General features: G+C 44.4%; 2 protein-coding genes across 2 annotated transcripts in view; one reads left to right on the top strand and one right to left on the bottom strand.

The window, feature by feature from the left end:
• unc5b (unc-5 netrin receptor B) overlaps nt 1-7204 on the bottom strand; it is an 87143-nt gene extending 79939 nt beyond the window's left edge. The window contains exon 1 of the mRNA XM_083774610.1: nt 6600-7204. Within this exon, the coding sequence (XP_083630736.1) occupies nt 6600-6687 (88 nt within the window). The 5' untranslated portion in view covers nt 6688-7204. The remainder of the gene's footprint in view (nt 1-6599) is intronic.
• Nucleotides 1-21133, top strand: part of mapk8a (mitogen-activated protein kinase 8a) — a 326366-nt gene that overhangs the window by 263337 nt on the left and 41896 nt on the right. The gene's annotated exons all lie outside the window — the stretch shown is intronic.

Raw genomic sequence — 21133 nt, 5'->3', positions numbered from 1 at the left:
ACCTGATTCCCGCGGCTGACGGACAGGTGTGGTCTCTTGCGTCTGTTCGCTGCCCCGCACAACTGGTTATGCAACAATCACACGGCCTACGAACAAACACATAATACATGCAATGCATACACGTGTGCACTCACACACACACACACACGCACAAACGTATGGCTTACGTGGAATTGTGAATGACTGTGTGTGTATGTGTGTGTGTGTGTGTGTGTGTGCGTGCGTGTGCGTTCTCCAGTGTTTCCCCCACTCCAACCCACACACACAGAGGGGTATAACAACCCCTCTGGAGTCTTCCATTCATCTGGAACACAATGGAACCCCGCCGAGTTTTTCTTCCAGCTTCCCTGACCGCCCCACCCATCCCCCCCCCCCCCCCAAATCCCCCAGGCAGGGACAGGATAGAAGCAGGGGGCGCCCTGCCCCTGTCCCGCATGGCCCTGCGGGCCGCCGGCGGGGCATCCCATTCCCAACTCCCATCTGCCAGCCGAGCTCTCCCTCTCCCTCCTCCTCCTCCTCCTCTTCCCCGCCCGGCTACATCCATCACTCCCTCTAGTAGTATCACATCAAACACACACAAAGTTATTAGCTGTCATTGAAACCCAGGAGATGCTGAGACCGGGGGGAAAAAAAGGGCTTCTAAATCCTGACCGTTTTCTGAAAAGCCTTATGTTTCTATGTGTCAGTGGTGCTCAACCTTTTGCATGTCAAGGACCCCCAGAATTATCTGTAATTGGCCGCCGACCCCCCATCTGAAAATATCTTGTTCCAGAGGGACCCCCCCCCAGAAGCAAGGATTTTAGTTAAAAACGTCTGCTCTGAAAGAATATATATTCAAAGATGTGTGCCAGATTTTCACGATTTTTCAAAAATAGCAGATCTATAAGCTCGTGGCACTTGGTGTCACGCCATGAGCTTGTAGATCTGCTATTTTTCCAACAGCTAACGTATAACATAATGCTTAAAACACCAAAAGGGGTTCCTGTCCTCAATGTGTTAAAAAAAAGAAAAGCTAATGTTTTCAGAAAACCTATGTTGCTATATCGTTACTGTCGGGGCAGACACCTCTTATCTCCATATTTTAACTTTTTGTGGGTTTTTTCTCGTAAATGAATGCCCTACTGGCCTACTTGATCATACAGCGTCACACAAGCAAAAACAGTAGATCTACAAGCTCACAACTCTTTGCAATATGACATTTTCTGAGCTTGAGCTTGTTTTTTCTATTCATTGTACGATGACGTATATATAGGGCTGAAGTTGTTGTAATTGCAACTTCTTGATTGAAGCTCATTGTAAGCATTTCATTTCATTTCTGAATAAATATTCAGAATAAACCTTTGTTTTCTTAGCTATATCAAAACAGTTAAAAGTTTTGAGATAGTTCAATGGAACTGATTTTTGGATTTATTTTTAAACATTCTTCAGTGTTTCTATTTTCTTTTACATATAAGGCTGATCAAATGCCAGTACTGACACAAGAACAAAAGCATTCAGCCAAAAATATCAGCATGAACAAAAAATACATATCAGCATCAACTGCATTCCTCATAATATCCAAGTAACTTTGTAGCATAACGTTGCTTCATAATAAAGTTTTGAAAGCTCATTCAGAGAAGTCTGAAGACACTGACAGATACTTTGAAAAATCCGGCACCAGTTTGAAGAATTATTCATTATTAAGCCCTCATTACCACCACATGGGGATTCTAAAAACATTCAGAATATATTCGTCTGCTGCAGGAGATTAATGAAGTGCGAGGTTAGAACCATTCATCGCGGGTTCCGCTCATCTCTCTCTCTCTCTTTAGAACTTTCCGCTGTTTCGAATTCGCGTTTCAGTTCTTTATCTTCAGCAACACCCGCCCCCCGCCCCCCGACCCCCCCCCCCCCCCCCCCCCCTTCCATTTGCCTCCTACGGAGCTCTCGCCGTTTGCTGCTGATTTATGGGCAGGTCCAACATGTACGATATTGGCAAAGCATTAAACATGTCTACTCTTAATACTGTGAGCTCTCGCCATCGATAAGAGCCTTAATAAAAACATCCCCCTGGTGGATTTGTGTCTCTCATTCCCTCTCACTCACCCATTCCCTCTCTCTCTCTCTCTCCCCCTCTTCTGCTTTCCACTCTACGCCTCCCCTACTTCTCTCCCCCTCTCACGGCCACAGCGTTCCTTTCGGCCCTTTTCTAAGACCAGGCGTTTAACCCGTCCTTCTCTCCTCCTCACACCATTTCTCCCCTCGTTCCCTCCTCTCCTCTTGCCGTCTCATTCCCTGCCCCGTGCCAGAGGCTTAATGATGCTTGAATGCCACTGCTATGGAGTTTTCCCCTCTCTCTCTCTTTTCTAATAAAGGATATTTAAAAGCCATGAGATCCATCTATCTCAATGTGTCTCCGGTGGATTTATTTCCCTTCCCTATCTCTCTCTCTCCCTCTCTCTCTCTCTCCATCTCTCCCCACCTCTGCTTCTTCTTTCAGATGGATGGCTAGCATTGGATAGCCCTGCATGACCCTTCTCCTTGGTTTGATTCTCACGTATCCCCTCTAAGAGACTGCAATTGGTACACTAACTAGTGTTTTATCTACTATGTAAAAGCCTATTGCAGGCCCTAAAACTCCCCACTTCCCCCTGCATGCCCTGTAGCCGTCCAGATCGGTTATAGGCCTGAGACGAGAGAGAGAGAGGAGAGAGAGAAGCGAGCAGCTGGTCCCCTCCCTTCCACTCCGTTCTCCTTCAACTGGATAGCCATGTCAGGCATCTGAGCAGCATCAGAATGCGCGCTTTAAATATTAACCAAGACCACTTTGCTCATATGAATAATACAGCAGAGGGGCCAGCGGCTGGCCAGCGATCCCCACTCCCCTGTGCCGCCTGACGGCCATAAAACTAATGCACTACTCTGGGATGGAGACCATGTCAGAGAGAGCCCAGAGCGGTGGCCTTGCCCACTCTCTGCAGGAGAGGCCGGAAAGTCATCCCGGTATAGTTTCTTTCCTTTATTAACCCATTTAGGCCTGAGAACCGATTCTACAAATGTCTTCTAAATCATGACAGTTTTCTGAAAAACCTCTGTTTCTACGTCAGTGGTGCTCAAGCTTGGTGCTGACACCCTTCTGAAAATATGTTGTTCCAGGGACCTCCCCAGAAGCAAAGATTTGACATAAAAACGTTCGCACTGAAAGAATATATTCAAAGAGTTGCGCCACATTTTCACAGCTTTTCAAAAATAGCAGACCTACAAGCTCATAGCGCGCCACTCGCTATGAGCTTGTAGATCTGCTATTTTTCAATAGCTAAAGTATAACATAATGCTTAGTTAAAACAACAAAAGGGGTTCCGTCCAGAATGGCTTAATATTATTAGTATGACTGAGAATCAAATGATGCCTAAATTATGATCCACTGTAAAATGGTGTTGCGTACCAACAATAGAAGATCTACAAGGCAAGCTCAGAACGCGTTGTGAACTTGCATATCTGATATTTCTATGGCACGACACCACCGTACGACAGAGTGCATACTGTAAGTCAGTCTAATCTCCCCCATCCATCTGTTGAGCGTGTTTGAAGTTGAAAGTACACCGCCGCGTGTTTGAAGTTTGCTTTGTTGACACACATTCCTACTTTTGTTTCCCTCTGTGTGAACCCACGGATTCACACCTCCAACTACTGTATCTCTGGAGGAAAAAAAACGTCCAATTTCAACTGTCACTGTGCCACCTGTGGAGCCACCAAAAACAAGTGCTCGGAATGCTTTGCACAGTCCCAAGGCTGAGCAAGTATACGTTTCGTCATGAGACAGAGTGTACAGTATGTGAAATCAGCCCGCTTCAACCGGCGGTTGGAAAAGTTACAGTTCCAAGCAAGTGCTTCTTCCCCCGCTTCTTCTTGAGCACAACGAGACAGCACATCCGGGTTGAGTGTGTCTATTCAAGTCATTCGTCTCTGGGAGTGTCTGACACGTTACGCTCCCTAAACTCGGAAACACTCGGACCCCCCCGACACACACACACACCCCAACAACAGACAGCACACGACCCTCCCCCCAGGGTCTTGTCGGACACCCGCTCATCTCCACTTAATCCCGGTCTGTCACAAACTGGAGGCAATGGCACTCCCCGAGTCCCCATATGCCGTTTGCTAACTCTGTCATTTAGAATGACTTCTAACACACACGCGCGCGCACACGCACACGTACACACACACACACACACACACACACACACACACACACACAGCCAGAGGCCGGCAGGGTAGTTACTTCAGACAAGTGTTCCTGGCAGTCGGGGTAATTAATGTGTATGTCAACACAGAGAGAGAGGAGGAGCACCACCATATAGCAGAAATGTGAGCTCAGCACATCCACAACACAGACCAACACCAAGGCGGGGGGGGTGAAGGAGGAAGAAACACTTGTAGTGGATTAATTAGAACTCATATCTTTAAGGAAATAATCAAGGTAGAGAGTGGACTGAAACAATGGTCTGTACAATTCAAAGAAGGAGAGAAGAAATGAGAGGAAGAATCAAGGGAGGGAAGAAGATAAATGCTTATCGGCACTGCTCCCTAATGCACTCCCTGCCTCGGTATTGCCAAATTCACGCTCAGTCGCACGGCGGTGCTGTGATCTACTATTACCCGCGTCTGTCCTATAATACACTGTTTCTCAACATCTGGGTCCGGGTCGGGACTCTGCAACGCTGAGAATGTAAAGAAATCAACCAAATAGACTCTTATAACATGTACACAGGTCTGTAACTCTTGAGTGTGAGAAAAGGGAACCCAAATGGACTCTTACACTGTATGTAGGTCTGTAACTCTGAGAGTGTACAAATGGAACCCAATGGACCCATAAATTATAAAGGGAGGGTACACTCTCAGAGTTAAATGAACACTGAGGATTTCACAGTGCAGTAGATTGTGGTCCCAGAGATAAAGAAGGCTGAGAATCCCTTGCCATAAATGAACTCCCTCAGTAGTTGTCGTCTTTGTGTGTGTCCGTTCACGCACTCCCCCATGCAGTATCTGTCCGTCCCATCCCATCCCTCCCCTCCCTCAGTATCAGATGCACTCCCCCAGTATCTGCCTCCTTCCCTACCATGCAAGGCAGACTCAGAGAGGCAGTCAACTTCTTTTTACTGGGCCACACTGAGCTATTGTCCCCTGCCCCCCGACAGCCTCCTCCTCCTCCTCCCCCTCCTCCCCCGACCGGGACCTCCCGGCAACACACCACCACACCAAACCACACGGCTGGTTTTTCCTCAACATTTCCCGTTTCTCGTCATGGAAGGACTTTCCGGACAAGGCCGCGGTTTTAACAAACATAAGCTGATTTTCTCCTGCCCGTGTCTGTCCGGGGAAAACACACACGCACGCACACACACACACACACACACACACACACACACACACACACACACACACACACACACACACAAGACCTTGGGATGTACAAGTGGAGTTCTTGACATGTGAATCCACATTTGCCATTAGGGGACAGCCTAGTTTCTCAGGATATTTATAACTTGTAGTTTGGTGGTGAAGCTATACTGCAAAAAGCTCCTCTTTGGGTTGTATTTATTTTGTAATCACATTAATCCACAATCTTCCTTCAGATGTCGACCTTGTGTTGCCGTGTGATAGATAGGCGAGGGGAGAGGGTTTCTACGTCCAACAAACAGCAATTTTGTTATTCTAGTGTCACCTTGATATTATCAACAGCACACCAGCAAAGTGATTTGATACTTGTGCCATCAAAGCCTTTTCATCTCCAGGAAGAGATTTAAAACGAATAAAAATATGCACTCTTTTGACGACATCAATACAGGGATATCCAATGATAAAAGTACACGTTTTCTGTGATCCAAGCTTGGAATGCTCATGAGGGTGACTAGGCTGCTCTCTGGATATGAATAATAAAAGTTACACCAAACGAAAATCATCATTAACTCTTTTTTGTAATGGTGCTACAAATTACACATTAAAGAAAACTCATAGAACCAAGTTTAAAAGCAACTGTCACTAAAATGTAAATTGCCCAAAAATGCCCTTGCTTCCCTCCCCTCTGGCACTCCAGAGTGTCTGTTCTGTCTTCGACTTCACACAGCTCTGGCTTTGGTTTGCTTTTTTGGAGCAAAGCCTTAATGACTCCCTGCGCATCAGGGGGTTTTGCTTTTTCTGTTCTGAGAAGAACTCTCAGTCTGTGAAGTATGAATAACCACAACTGACTGACTACAAAAGTGCGTTGTTATACTAGGTGTCTGTTGACACACATGTCAAGTCAAAGCCACACGTTCTATCTCCAAGAAGAACCATCCCCTGTTATTATTCCACAGACAATCTTGAACATATGGGATTATTCATTATCTTGGAACACGTGAAAAAAAATGCTTTACAGGCATTTCATGGTTAGTCGACTAACCGTGAAATTAAGGACTTTATCACTTTCTATCGTGCGACAAATTACATAATTATCTAAGATAGACTTGAGTTTGCAACAGTGATGTGTGTAGGCGGTGTTTGTTTATTGCACAGTATAGTCAATAGTGCATTAAATACAAATGCAGCACAGAACATGCTTTTTGTTTAAGAAAGCTTACCTGTGTGTGACACAGCACATCCTCCGAGGAGAAGCACAGCCAGCAGAGCACCGACACGTTGGTCACGCTGCATCCGAATAAACAACATCTTTTCCGGGGTGAGGCGCGGCGAAATGTCCCAGGTATGGTGAGCTGCTCTTTTGCCGCTTCTCCGGGTAAAGTAGCCGATTTTTCTCTGGATATCTTTTCTTAGGAGTAAAGGGGGAAAGCCTCTGGTGTTTACGGGCGAGTCAGTTTACTTGTTTCTTGTGTTGTTGTTTTAATACTTATTCATTCTCGGCTGGAAAAATAAACCACAAAACCATACAGAATCCTTCTTCCACCTCCTCCCAGCTCACGGATTTCGCAGAAATAACGATTTTCTTTCTTCCGTCAGCGCGATGAAAGTTTAGGTCAGAATCGAGACGTCCGGAATTCTTCTTAACATAAAACAAATAACTTCACAGCCACAACCATATTCCTCTTCGTACCTTTATAATTCCCAGCGCCGCTCGCTCGCTCCTCTGGCACGGCTGAGCAACGAGCCATACGCACCCCGGAAAGAAAATACTATTTTCTTGTCACAAAAAAGTCACAAAAAAAAGTTTGGAGGAGCATTATTGCCCTTTTTGAAGAAATAAAAACCAAGGCAACTTTGTTTAGTGGCCATATGTAACCCAGTAGCCTCGGCGGGCACGCACGCAGCAGCCTGTGTGAACGGTATACTCCTCAAGCCAGCCCGTGCGCGTAGAATCGATCTTGTCCGTCCGCTCCCTGTGTGTGTGTGTGCGTGTGTGATGATAATATAACTGTAAACACGGGGATGGATGGAGGGTAAGCTCCAGCATGCAGCACCGCGCACAACGCCAGCCTCCGTCCGGACTACCGTTCACCTCCTGGCCAATCATAGAGCATCATCATCATCATCATCATCATCATCCTCCTCATCCTCCCAGACTGAAGAGCGCTGAACAAGTGAAGGTAAAATCCAGTCCATGATAATAGTGTGGAGATACCGGAGAGGAGGAGACATGGAAAACCCGGACCCCAGAGTATCGCCCATACAGTGTGGTGGATTCGCCTTGGCTGACTGAGTCACAAAAGGTTAGAGATGTTCCAAGTTCCTGCAGACAGCAGACTAGTCTGATAGTGTATTATTAGCCTACAAATGGAACCAAAATGGACTCATTTGTATTTTGTACACTCTCAGTTACAAATTGATATTCACTATTTTGTTTTTAAATACGTGAATGAATGGGCTTGTGTATCTAGATTTAGCTAAAAGCAATTGTTTGTGGCTCATAATACTATTATAATAATAATGCCTATTCAATTCATTACAATGACATATTTGTTGAATCCTACGTTTCTGCCCCTATGGTGCCATGAATAATAGCTCTTATGATTATGAACAAAGATGTCAGTCACATGTCTGGCCCATTATTACAGAGAGAACACTCCTTTCCAGGAGTCCTAGGCTAGTTAAGCATTTCTTCTGGGGGCCACAAGAGGGCACCATTTCATAAATGAGTCTGTCTGTTGCGCAATGGAGGGGAGTCCTAAAGTGACTGCTCGGGTCCCTCACCTAATCCTACACAGCCCCTTCCTATTAAAATAAATGGTATTCTGTGTCCGATTGGTTCCTGGCAGTGATGATAGCTTCTGACTGGCGAGGTGAATGCCATGCACAGGGCTCAATGTGAGTGGAGCACTGGATCAAATAAGGTTTGCATATGCTGTTGACAACAGCACATTTTGGATTTAGATTAGTCATATTCTTTTGAATACAATTTAATTTAAGTCGTATTTTAGTCATCTTAAAAAAAGTATTGGTCTAGTTTTAGTCGACTAATTATCATTATCATTATCATAAGAAAACAGTCGATTTTGTCGACAAACATATTTTGGCGGGCCAGCCGCAGGCCTTCATGGCGTCGTAATGGCTGATTTTACACTTACATTTTTGAAGGCCTCCTATATTCAGCTATAGTGTAGATTTTCGTCTTAAATATTAAATTCCCATTGACAATGAATGGAGAATTTGCGTCATACTAGACCGATGCCCGGCTGTATAGTCGGTAACGATGGAAGTTGGAGATCCATCCAGCATCTTTTGTCCTACACAAAGATTCAATTCCCATTGACAATGAATGGATAATGTACGTCATACAGTATAAGGGGACAGTATGATACAGTATGTAGAAGAGAAAATCAGCTATTTTTGTCCTACATTAAATTCCCATTGACAATGAATGGATGATGTACAGATGATAAGAGCGGCCCTCACTTCACACGGGTGTGATTTTTCATCATAGTTCCAGTCGACAAAGAACACTGCATTAGGAGCAGCGTTTCTCAGGAGGTCCTTGTCAAGGACCTCCACATTGAAATGCATTTGGCCGTGGATAAAATGTTTCAAAATTATTCAAATGTTTTCACAACTAGTACGAGAAAGAAAGATAAGAGGCAGGATGGAGGTCATGGACTGAAGCGAGGATGGCAGCAGCTGACCGTGAGGGGTGGAAGCTCTCTGTGAAGGCCTTATGGAAGGCACGAAGTGGATAGGTAACAGGTAACAGTTGGCCCTTGGGTGTTTAAATATTTTCTAATATGGCCCCCTTTGAAAAAGATTTGGACACCCCTGCCCTAGATTCAAGAGAAGAAGTAGCCAAATTATCCAGTGGTTATACTTGCATAGCAGGTTTACTGGCGGTGAGTCACGTGAGTGAGCCCCCCCCTACCCAAATCAAATATATGTGTGTGACGTCATTAGAATGCCGCAAAAAATCACCATTACACCACTGTTTCATTTTGTAACTATAGTTTACTATATGTGGATGGTTTGTGGCCATAGGCATGTCATCTATGTATACATTTATATTTATGTAGTGGTGTAGGTCTATGTGGTTAGGAATTCCCCCCCAGTGAATGGTATCATCCATCATGCTGCATCTGGAGGCTTGCCTATAAAAGGCAAGCCTCCAGAGTGGATGGCCAAGTTGAAGCCGACAAACTCTACTGGCCAAAGCTGGGACTGCAGGTGGGCGTTCTTTGTTGCCCGTGCATGTATAGCACGAGTAAACTCTGCGCAGCTGGGGTTTAACCGTGATTTTAACAGGGAGCAGGAGCACTCGTTAGTACTTCGGAAGTAGAGCGTTCTTCCGGGTCCTTCAAACGCCACTGAGCAACTTCCATTGAAATTAATAGTGCAGGGGGCGGACTGTCCGCTCTCTAGCTTATATATAACTCTATGATGAAAGGCAGCTGGTTAGTTTGAATCAGGTTGTTCAAGTTGGTTGTATTGTGCTGCTGTGTTTGTCGATAAAACCACTGTTGAAGTGAATTATCCGGCCTCATGCCTTCTCAGTCTCACTGTGATAACTTAGATATAGACAGAGTTACGCAAACTGCGTTCACTTCATGGGGCCAGTCCAATGGCGGCTCTCCTACATACAGTAGACTACGCATTGAGCATGGGGACAACCAACTGGGCCAAGTCCTGGACCGGAAGTAGGCAGAAATGCATTGGACTCAGGAAACAGCCCAGCTTTAATGATCTTAAATCCCTTTATTTTAAATTGTTTTGTAGTAATAGTACAACATAAACATTAAAGAGACTTTAGTTGTTACTGTACAAACAAACAGTTGTCATGTTGCACACGCGCTTAAAATAGCTCTTGTTTGCGCCGCCTTCGTTGAAAACAATGTATTTCCAACTCCAGCTTGTCCCTCTCCAGGCTGCATGAACAGCGCTCGAGCGCTCTGTTTCTGCCCCCTCTATATCGTAACTCTTCTATTAGATGGCTCTGGATAACTCCAGCCGTTGTACCAGGCAATCTTACCGCAGTTTTATTTTTATGTTTGGTGCTGATGTCATAATAATACCTGATTCATATAACATACATTTACATTAATCTATATATTGTATTATTTATTGGCTACTTTCTGATATTGGCAATAGAGGGTATGCGCGTGACAACATCATCAATCATCATTCCCGGCAGTTATGCAGAAACGCCTACTGAGTGGCACGGAGTGGCAAAAAACTACTTTCTGGCCTTGACAGCCCATACATCCAAACAGAAAAGTCCTATCTGATTGCATTAAACAATGTAAACGACCTTAAACTCACTTTGCCACTCACTGCCATTCACAACTCACTTGCATGCACATATCCCATATAGTCACAGGATCACAGACATGCCTATTGTTAACAATAATAATAATAATACAACTTTATCTGTATAGCACCTTTCATGAAATGACATGCAGCTCAAAGTGCTTTACAGAGCAATGGAGAGAAAAAAAGAAAAGAAAAGCAAGGCATAAAACATTAAAATAATAGCAGTAAATACAGTGAGGACATGAATAACAAGGAATTTAAAGAACAAGCGTAGAAAAGTGTAGAAGTAGGTATTGAGCTGCGCTTTAAAAATGTCTACAGAGGCTGCCTGTCGAAGGTACAGTGGAAGTTTGTAGGCACAGCGAGCAGGCCAGCAGTGGAAGACCTGAGGGGGGCGGTTTGGGACATAAAAAAGTGCATTGCAGTAATCAAGCCCAGAAAAAACAAAAGCGTGGATCAGCGTTTTTGCATCGTCCAATGACAAATAGGCTCTGATTCGTGCAATATTTCTAAGGTGAGAAAAGGCAATTTTGGTAACATGATTAATGTGTGAATTAATTTTTAATTCAGAATCAATAATGACCCCCAAGTTCTTTACTGTACTGTTACTTTCTACAGTCAGGTTGCCAAGTCTGCTTATTATCAATTATTTCTGCTCACTATAGAACCGATTATGAGAACTTCTGTCTTATCCTCATTTAGCTTGAGAAAGTTCTCACTTATCCAGCATTTGATGCTAGACAGACAGGTCATCAACAGGTCTAAAGCACAGGGATCATCTGGAGCTACAGAAAGATATGGGTATCATCAGCATAGAAATGGAAATTCACTCCGTGATTGGTAATAAGTTCTCCCAATGGCAGTATGTACAGGGAGAACAATAGAGGACCAAGAATTGAAAATAACTTCTGTTTGTTAGGTAGGAGGAAAACCAGGACCAGACAAACCTATCCAGTACTCCAGACGTTGAATGATCGATCGTGTCAAATGCAGCCGTATCAAGAAGTAAGAGAACGGATACATTTTTCTTGTCAGCAGACACCCCAAGATCATGAATTACTTTTACAAGTGCTGTTTCTGTGCTGTGACCTTTCCTAAAGCCAGATTGGAATTTGTTATAAACTATGGCCGTGAGAATCATGTGTACTCCTTGACTATGGGATTGTTGTAATGTTGGCGATAAGTGAATAAGTGAAAGATTATTCTTTATTTGCATTTGCTCCTGATGGAAACGGTGAGCTGAATTCTCCCCCCACAAATGTATGGAACATAATGGTCTGTCACTGAGATTGGAGAAACATGTGTGCAATTGTGCGCATGTGTGTGTGCAGGCATGTGTGTGTGTGTGTGTGTGTGTGTGTGTGTGTGTGTGTGTGTGTTTTCAGCTGCAATCTGTGACAGCTACCCGGCAGCTGAACAGTGCTGCTGTACGTTCTTTGTTCAAATCCAACTTCAAAGGTCGTAATCCGCCTGGACGCGTGATGACTCCCAGTCTCCGCATCCCTCGATGACAATTATCCTTCTTCCTGGAGCAGAGAGCATGCTGTGGATTATTTATTTCTTCCTTTTATTGTGACCGTCTGGGGAGAATGAGTGAGAGAACAAGACAGATATAGTCTGAGGGGAGAGAGAGATGGAGGGAGAGAGACAGAGAGAGGTTTTATGTGACACAGGGTGGAGGTGAGGCCAGAGACATTTAATTTGCAATGCGAGGACCTGAAAGTCGTGTTTTTTCTGTTTACGTGTCCGTGCATGTTGTGGTTTCTGTGTGGTTTGTGTTTACAATTACAAGTGACTCACAGCCAGGGCTTTCATCTCTCCAGCTTTATGATCACTCGCTATATACTTAAGACATGACATCACCCTCAGTCATTTGCAGACCTTGTCTTTAAGAGTCCTTTATCTCCGGACAGAGCTATTTCTCACCAGAGAACCGTGGGATGAAAAGGGTAATTTATACGTTGCACTGCAACGCATTGTGCAATTGTAGATCGGCTATTTTCAGTGTGCGCAACAAAGTATAGGCTAACTCTAACTCAGACTATAAAGGCATTGCAATGCACACAGCTGTTCTCTGACTGGCGATGTGTCTTTTACCTCCAATACCTCTGATAAGGTCATGCAAGCTAACCTATCCTCTTAGCCTCCTCCTCCATTACAATAATGCTCAGATGTAATAGTTTGCTGTATCTCCTCTCTCTCTCTCTCTCTCTCTCTCTAGCATATCGCCTCAGTAATTACCGTACTGATGACAATGTTGAATCTGCCATAAGTTATTATTTGGTCCCGATGCGTGCTAAGGCTAGTAATGGAAGATATAAGTCAAGGGCACCCACTGGAAAACTAGAGAGGAAAAGCCAGGGGGAACGTGGAGACATAATCGAGTGGGCCGAAACTCATACGCAGCTCACCGTACAAAGGGAGCGACAATGAGAAATCAAGGGCTATTATTAAGGCATAATGGGCTAGCTGCGGAGGATTGTTTAGTGCCTCTGACTCCCTCTTGCTTTGTGTTGCCGTCTTGACATAAAAAGGATCAAACTGGCTATCTCTGTAAAACAGAGGGCCTCTAAAAATAGGAGGCATGCTCTAGAAGTTCCCGTAGAGTTAATTGAATATTATTTCCAGGGATTATTACGTTGACCTATGCCGAGGACTAATTATTTCTTGCAAGGCCAGAAGAGAACACATTTAATAGATTTTGATAGCAGTGAATAAGGCAAAGTAAGCTTGCCAACGTGAAAGCCTTTTGCTGACCAAGAAAACATGATCCGTGGAGAGAAATGCATAAATGGTCTTCTTCCTCATCTGAGCTTTTTTCTGGGTGTGATCAAATTGTAAATGAGATTGTTCCTAAAGTACTTAACGGCACATTGGCAGTGTTTCGTCATTCATGTTTATAGATCAGTGACAGTGCTACACAGCTTGCCAAAGATTCATTGCAGATTCAGTACTGTGTCAGCAGTATTTGATTGTCATAATTATGTATAACTGGCGCAGCCAGGGTGTGTCTGTATGTGAGCATAGTGTGTGCAAGTGTGTTTGCACTTTGCACGTGTGTGTGCATGTGCGTGCATGTATGTGTGCGCGTGCAGGCCTGTCACTGTCACTATGCATTGGCTTTTACCTGTCTCTTCATTGGTAATCCCTGGGTACACCTGGGCCTCTGGGGCTTCAGGCTCTTAGCAGATTGTGTGTGCCAGACTTTAGGACAATTACACTGATTGTTTCCCTGGCCTAGGCTAGACCCTCTGCTCCTGGGGGGGGGGGGGGGATGATTAAAGTGTTTGTCCTCAAGCAGCTTCTGATGTGTCCGACAACCCCAACAATCAGTGGTTTTCAACCCTCTTTGTATCATATCAGGGCCCATTATGAGACATTTGAGCCACGGACCACCATTTGATGAGATTTAGCCTCTCAGACCCAAAAACTTGGGTGAATATTTTGTTGTTGTTGGATAACATTTTGTCCACAATTCCATGCTGTATTGATGTTGGTACGATAGGCAAACCTTGATCAAAGTAACAATTATTCTACATTCTCTAATTGTATGGACTTGTATGGTCCATTTGGTTTCATTTTACACTCTCAAGAGTTAAATATCTATTAGGGTCCATTTGGTTATTGACTCTCCATGGGGACCACCTGGACCCCTCAAGGACCACTGGTGGTTCTCGGACCACTGGTTGAGAACAACTAATCTACGAGAACCAGTTGGCAGACTCGACAAACAAACATCAAAATGGCTCATGTATGTGTAAGTGCAATTCCATAAGTGACTCACACATTCAAAGGCTTTTGCATGTTTATCTTTTTTTTTGAGAGATGTAAGAGAGATTCTGTGAGAGCAGACAGCAATCTCCATTCCCCTTCCCCTCATTCCCGCATCAAATCAGGCAACTTCACTTTGAACCCATCGAGCATAAACATCCATACATACATCCATATATATATATATATATATATATATACAGCAGTCGGTTTGGCTCGCTCCGGATCGGAAAGGATTTGCTTTTATGTTCGAATTATACGTTCGTTGGTATGCAGAACGATAGGAGGCATATTGCTCAGGTTATTCTCCAATGCCCACGATCAGATTGAACTCTCCTCTCAGCCATATAGAGACATCATTAGTAAACATTCTGTAGCAGTCTGGGGAGCTTTGAGATGCTCATTCTGTGAAAAACACTTGAGCAGGAGTGCAGAAAGAGGCACCAGTTTACTTAGTATTGACTTCAAAATGTACCTAACGTACCAAAAGTAAATTGTGCATTCTGCACTAATTGTGCAGAATGTCCCATTTAAAGTTTTCAAATGTAGAATAAATGTTGTGAAGATAGCAGATCTATAGTACATGCACACAATGTGACACATCGCAACGCTTTGTGAGCTTGTAGATTGGCTATTTTCAAATGGCCGAAATGTATAAGTTGTTAATGTATATTTTGTAATACAAATCTAAACCAAAGTAACCATACGTTTTCATATAATTGTACTGGAAATTGGAAATACCTCATAAAAAATACCTCAAAATTCTACTTAAGTACAGTATACTTAAGTAAATGTACTTAATTACTTTCCACCACTGCCAAAGAGCCCACAGCTCTGCCCACAGTGAAAGTCTCGCTGTGTGACAACGACCAGGTGTTTATGCTTTATTTAATATTACGTCACATGACGGTGTCTCACCAATACTGCAAGCTCACAACAACGTGTCGCAATGTGGCGCGTGGTGAGCTTGTAGATCTGATATTTCCGGTGAGCAACACTGTTATAAAATCAGGCGCTGACGCTCCAAACACGCCTTGTCGCCAGGTGTATTAAGCAGCCGGGTCTGACGGCATCTCTGCTTGAACACTTAACCACTAAAACCCTACACTGCCTTACTCCTGACTGGGGTCCCTCAGGGCTCTATACTTGGTCTCCATCTTTTTCCCCACTATACCGCAACTCTTCGCTGAAAATAGCTGACCTACAAGCTTGCAGCGTGTCACAACACTCGCTCGCCCGTTTTTGCTAAATGTTTGCCTGCTATGACATGAACAGAATATAAAGGACACAAGGGTTGATGTGGTCCAGGATCAGGGCCGGATTTACCACTGGGCTAGGGTGCAGGGCTACAGCCCAGGGCCCCCCGACTGGGGTGGGTGGGTGTCCCCCGACTGGGGCCAAAATGAATGCCCGTGTGGCCGTAAGGGCCTCGGGGGCCTAAACAAATGACTCTATCCCAGGGGCATCAACTCCTATAAATCCGGCACTGCATGTGGTTAAATTATGATCAGCTGGCAGAAGGTGTTCACCACTCAACCTGTCTCTCTGTTCCAAGCTGCTGTCTCCCACTTGATTCACTGCATCAGAAACCGTTGTCCCTGCAGTGCCTAAAGTCACCATGAAGTGCTTCCAAAGACTGATTGTATGGCTTATACGTTAAAGCCACCTTTCCTTTCCTGCCACACATCTGGAAGACCACCACTGTATAAGTATACTGTACGCCTGACTATACTGTTTATTGACTACAGATCTACGTTTTTCAGGCATTATACCTCCAAACTCCATGACCTGGGCCTTCACACATCACTCTGCTATTGGGACTCTGGCTAGGTGGTCAGTCACCTTTCACCCTGATCCCATGGACACCACAAGGGCTATGCCACAGGGATGTTTAAGGCTCATACATAGTCTGGATTTTCGGTGGTTAGGTGACCACCGAACTACAACATGACGTCACGAGCCGCGGTGAAGAGCAAACCACCGCCACCGCTCCAGCACTTCTCTCTGTTTTTACTCACCACCGCTCAACGTTATTTCAGCTCCGGTGGTCAGCTCACCACCGGAGCGGTGGTCACCTCACCACCGAAAATCCAGACTATGAATAGGCTCCAACTCCAACACCATCATTCAGCTCAACTCATCTCAGAGACAGGTCACAGGTCGAGAGGCAGTGATATCCGTATAGCAAGGAGCCCATCGCCTGATTGGATGACTGATCGAAAGAATCAGATTGGCTAGTAGAGCTCATGCTTAATTGTGAGTGAAAGGTTTTGACTGTTGCAATGAGGAAGTGACGAGGTTGAAATCCCAGAAAATAAATAAAATGCAATTAAAGCTAGCAGGAGAGAACATATCTTCTTAATTGAACTTTCCCCAAAGCTTCATTAAATCTGCTCAACAAAAATGAAAACTGCAATTAACGCTTCTCAACTCAACTCAAATGAACTCAAATTAAATGAACTCAACTCAAACAAATAAAATAAAAATAAATACAAACGTTACAGGAGCGCCATTGGTATAACACATTAAAAACACCAACGTGTGTCGGCTTGCGCCATCTTCAGGGTGTGAAGGCCTTCAACTCAAATAAACTCACAGGTTTAAAGGTGTAAAAATAAAGTGGGCGAAATTCTTAAGCTCATCATTGCGGGAAAGAAAAGAGAGAAAGAAAGAAACAGAAAAACACATCAGATACCTCCAGATAACCCCCACCATCTGTAATTATGTTGTGCCATTGGACCCCCGTACCTGATTTGTTGTTTCAAAGGTAGGCTATTCCACATTTTGCCCTTTTCTTTTCAGGATTTAGAAAATAGCCAACGTATAAGGAATAAAGTGCTCATTTGGCCTAGCGTGTTTTGTGCTTGTTTTCATAGACCTGCCTGGCTTCTTATTTTTGAATGGTGCAAGGATTACTGCATGTTTATGTGAGGGTACCTAACAGTACCTACCCTAGGGGACACGGGGAGAACATGCAAACGCCACACAGAAAGGCCCTTTCGACAACCCCACCTCGGGTATGGGCACTGATGACATGGAGGAGAGAGCACGCCGCCAGCACCCACAGCGGGAATCGAACCCCGGACCTTCTAGCTCTGAGGCGACAGCGCTACCGACTGTGCCACCGTGCGCCCCAGTAACACTTTTTAAACACAAAATGTTTATGCTCCGAAGGCAATAATGCAGATGTGTTTAATTAGCCTTTTTTTTTTTTAAACAGCATTTTATTTTTTTCCCCCGACATTTTCTGCTGCTGAGCGGAGTGAGCAACACGAGCAAATGAACGGGCGGGGCAAAAGCCGCCGAGAGCGAAGAGCGGATTTCTCGGCCGCTCCGTGCCGCTCACATGTGGCAGACACACAGGCCAGGGAGGAGGGCTTGTACAGTACAGTACAGTACAGTACAGTACAGTACAGTACAGTACAGTACAGTACAGTACAGTACAGTACAGTACAGTACAGTACAGTACAGTACAGTACAGTACAGTACAGTACAGTACAACTCACTTCAGATGGGGCAAAATCTGGCTAAAACGGGGACGGCTTCTACTACAGTACTTCCTGAGCCAACCTGGTAACTAGTACGTAGCTATAACTAAAGTAAGCCAACTAGCTAAAGTTTGCAAATAAATGTATTGGAGTAAATGTGGAAATGGAAATGGAAATACTCCAGTAAAATAGGCCTACAAATACCACACAATTGTACTGTACTTAGGTAAATATACTTTCCACGACTGCAGGTCGGCAAGACTGCCCAGTATATCGCGTGCAGCGATTGTCTTCTAGTTTGTTGTTTAAGACACCAGGAAAATGAGGAAATGCATTGAGGGCGAAAATCTCATTTTTAACAGTGCAATATAAGGCAGACACAATCATTTTGATTGAATGAGAACTGGAATACATATATGGCTACATCAATTAAAACCCAATTAAAATATAGCAGCACTAATGGAAAAAAAACGAAAGTGTATGAATTAATAACGCAACAAAATAATTACAATAAATAATATATATAAAGAGCTAAAAGCAATGACAGTTAAAGTCGATACTAATTAAACCTAGGAACCGGCTGAATGATACTGTTTTTGAGGGGTACTAGCCCCTCCTATGCCCAGCTTTGTCTGTTTGTGTGAATTCTAGTGATGATTTCATTGGCTGATCAAAGTACATATTGAGGATAAAGAGTTAGGGCATAAAATTGAAGACGCCAATTGTGTTTGGCCGGAATGTGATGATGTATGATGATAAGAGCGCCCCTCACTTCACACAAGTGTGATTATTTTATGTGCATATATTTATTCGGCCATGAAAATGGCTGAATACATTTGTAACACAAATCCTAGAGTACACTTTATGCATGGCAGAGATTTAAGTGGCCAAATTAAAACTGTCTATCCACTACGGACAATACCTCCAACAGCACTTTTACAGCCTTGCTTTATTATAATAATTATTATTATACTGTAAATATTATTGCCTGTTTTCCTACTTTGTGTAGCAGATAGAAGTTATTGTCTGTTTTCCTACTTTGTGTAGCAGATAGAATTTTCACACACATCTCTCTATCGTTGTCACACCTGCAATGACAAAAGGAAGGAAGTGAATTGAATTAAGATGCTGGTGACATCACAGTGTTTGTTTTGTTTATACACATTATAATTGACATATATAGATATAGAAGTGTTTACCTTATACAGCAAGTTTGAGAGAGAGAACGCGAGAGGCAGAGGTGTGCAACGGAAGGTGCTGTTGCGGACGGTGTCGAGAGCCACGTGTAAACACTCTAATTAAAAATAACATCTGTTGGCAATTCAGACTTTGAAGATCAACTCATATGGCACTGGAAGCCTTAATAGCCCCTGCACAGATTATATCGGCGAATAAAGGCCATTATGTCTATTTAAGTTCTCATTTGTGCATCTTTTTCCAGCCCTCTTGTCAGGTAACGTCCGGGTTTATTGATCCTGACGTGAACTATAAACCGAAATTGTTGTTTATGTTCGGGGGGGGGGGGGGCCGTTGCGGGCGTTTGTTGAGTGATGATATTTCATTAGGGAAGCATTATGTACACTCCATAACACTGGCTGCTCAGCACATCCTGCCTCCGCTTTTGAGTCCACGCCCATCTTTTATGGTTCTACGGGGCCTTAGCAAAAGGCAGCTATAGTCAGTGTTTCATGTATGAGAGCAACCTTATGGCCGCATTTCTGCCTCTGGTGTCCCCGTGTGCATGTCTAGATTAATGACTTTCTGGCATGGGGAATGCCACAGACCAGTGTTTTACACAAACAACTTCTGGTTCTGTGACGGTGCGGGGAGGCGCTGCGGGGACCAAACATGCCTTTTTGCTGTCCTCTGCTACTCCCTCCGTCCCTCCCTCTCTTCATCATCCCTCGCTCCCGCTCACCTGTGCCACCTCACTAATGATCGCTCGGTGGCCATGAGTCCACCATGCATCATTTACCATGAGCTCCACTGAGAGAGAGAGAGGGAGGGAGGGAGAGAGACAGAGAGAGAGAGGGAGAGAGAGAGGGGGAGAGAGAGAGAGAGAGAGACAGATAGAGAGGTGAAAGTGAAGAAAACAAAGATATTCCCTTTGTGTGCGACACGTGTTGAGACTGAAAAAGAGAAAGGGAGAGAGAGAGAGAGAGAGAGAGAGACAGCGACAACCTGCTTTTGGAGGAGAGAACGAGGATATGGGGACTGGGAGCGACGCAGACAACGTGTGAGAGGCTCGGCGCTACAAAGGCAGCGTGAAGAGGGAGAAGGTGAGAACGGGCTGGAGGGCACAACGAGGCCCATTTTATTAATCACAGCCTTGATCTGGAGGGAGACGCTGACAGCTCCGAGATGGAAACAATAGTCCGGAGGAGGAGTCGCAGCAGTGCGCTGCACCTTCCACCCGCCAGCCGCCATGGAGGAGCTGGGTGGAGAGACATTAGCAAACTGTGACACATATACTGCCTTGACATTCGACGGTGTCAAGACAAGTTTTGGAAAAGGGGCGATCGACAAGCTCAGTCGTCACGCTGTGGGGTGTGAGCTTGTAGATTGAGTATGTTCGATCGCGTGACACCGTCATAGTGATGTTATGGTGTGAGATAGACATGTGAGACATAACTGTTGTACAATCAGATTATACCACCAGTAAAATGGACAGGCTATGAAGCAAGATAACCTCAATTGCCTTGGAGCCGTCTCCTACTGCAGAAACAATTTCTGAGTGCACACCGTGCGACTCGATCAGCAGCAAGGAGCAAACCTATACGGAATGACTGACAGTCAACGTTGCGTTGCATTGTGAGGGAAAGTGTATACGCGAGTCTCCGCGATTGTGTTAGCGATAGTCGTCTGTCATTCTGTAGCACAGCAACAGCTGTTCTCCACGAAAACGATAAAAAGCGCCATATTGCTGAAGGCCTTCGGGGAATGCTTTATGGAGAAAATAGGCTAAATCAACCACTTAAGCCCTATTTGATACTTTATTGTATAGAGACGTGTTGGGAACTTGTTGATCGACTATTTCGAGGGGCGCTATAGCCCCTCCTATGCCTAGCTTTGAGTTTGTGTAAACACTGAAGACAAAGTTGTGTAAACACAAACATTGAAGACAAAAGTGAGGACGCAAAGTGTGATTTGGTGGGAGATGTGCTATTGGTTGA

This window comes from Protomyctophum parallelum (genome assembly GCF_964188405.1).
Source record: "Protomyctophum parallelum genome assembly, chromosome: 10".
Lineage (NCBI taxonomy): Eukaryota > Metazoa > Chordata > Actinopteri > Myctophiformes > Myctophidae > Protomyctophum > Protomyctophum parallelum.
Note: the sequence above shows the minus strand (reverse complement) of the source record. Positions and strands in the feature narration are given on the sequence as shown.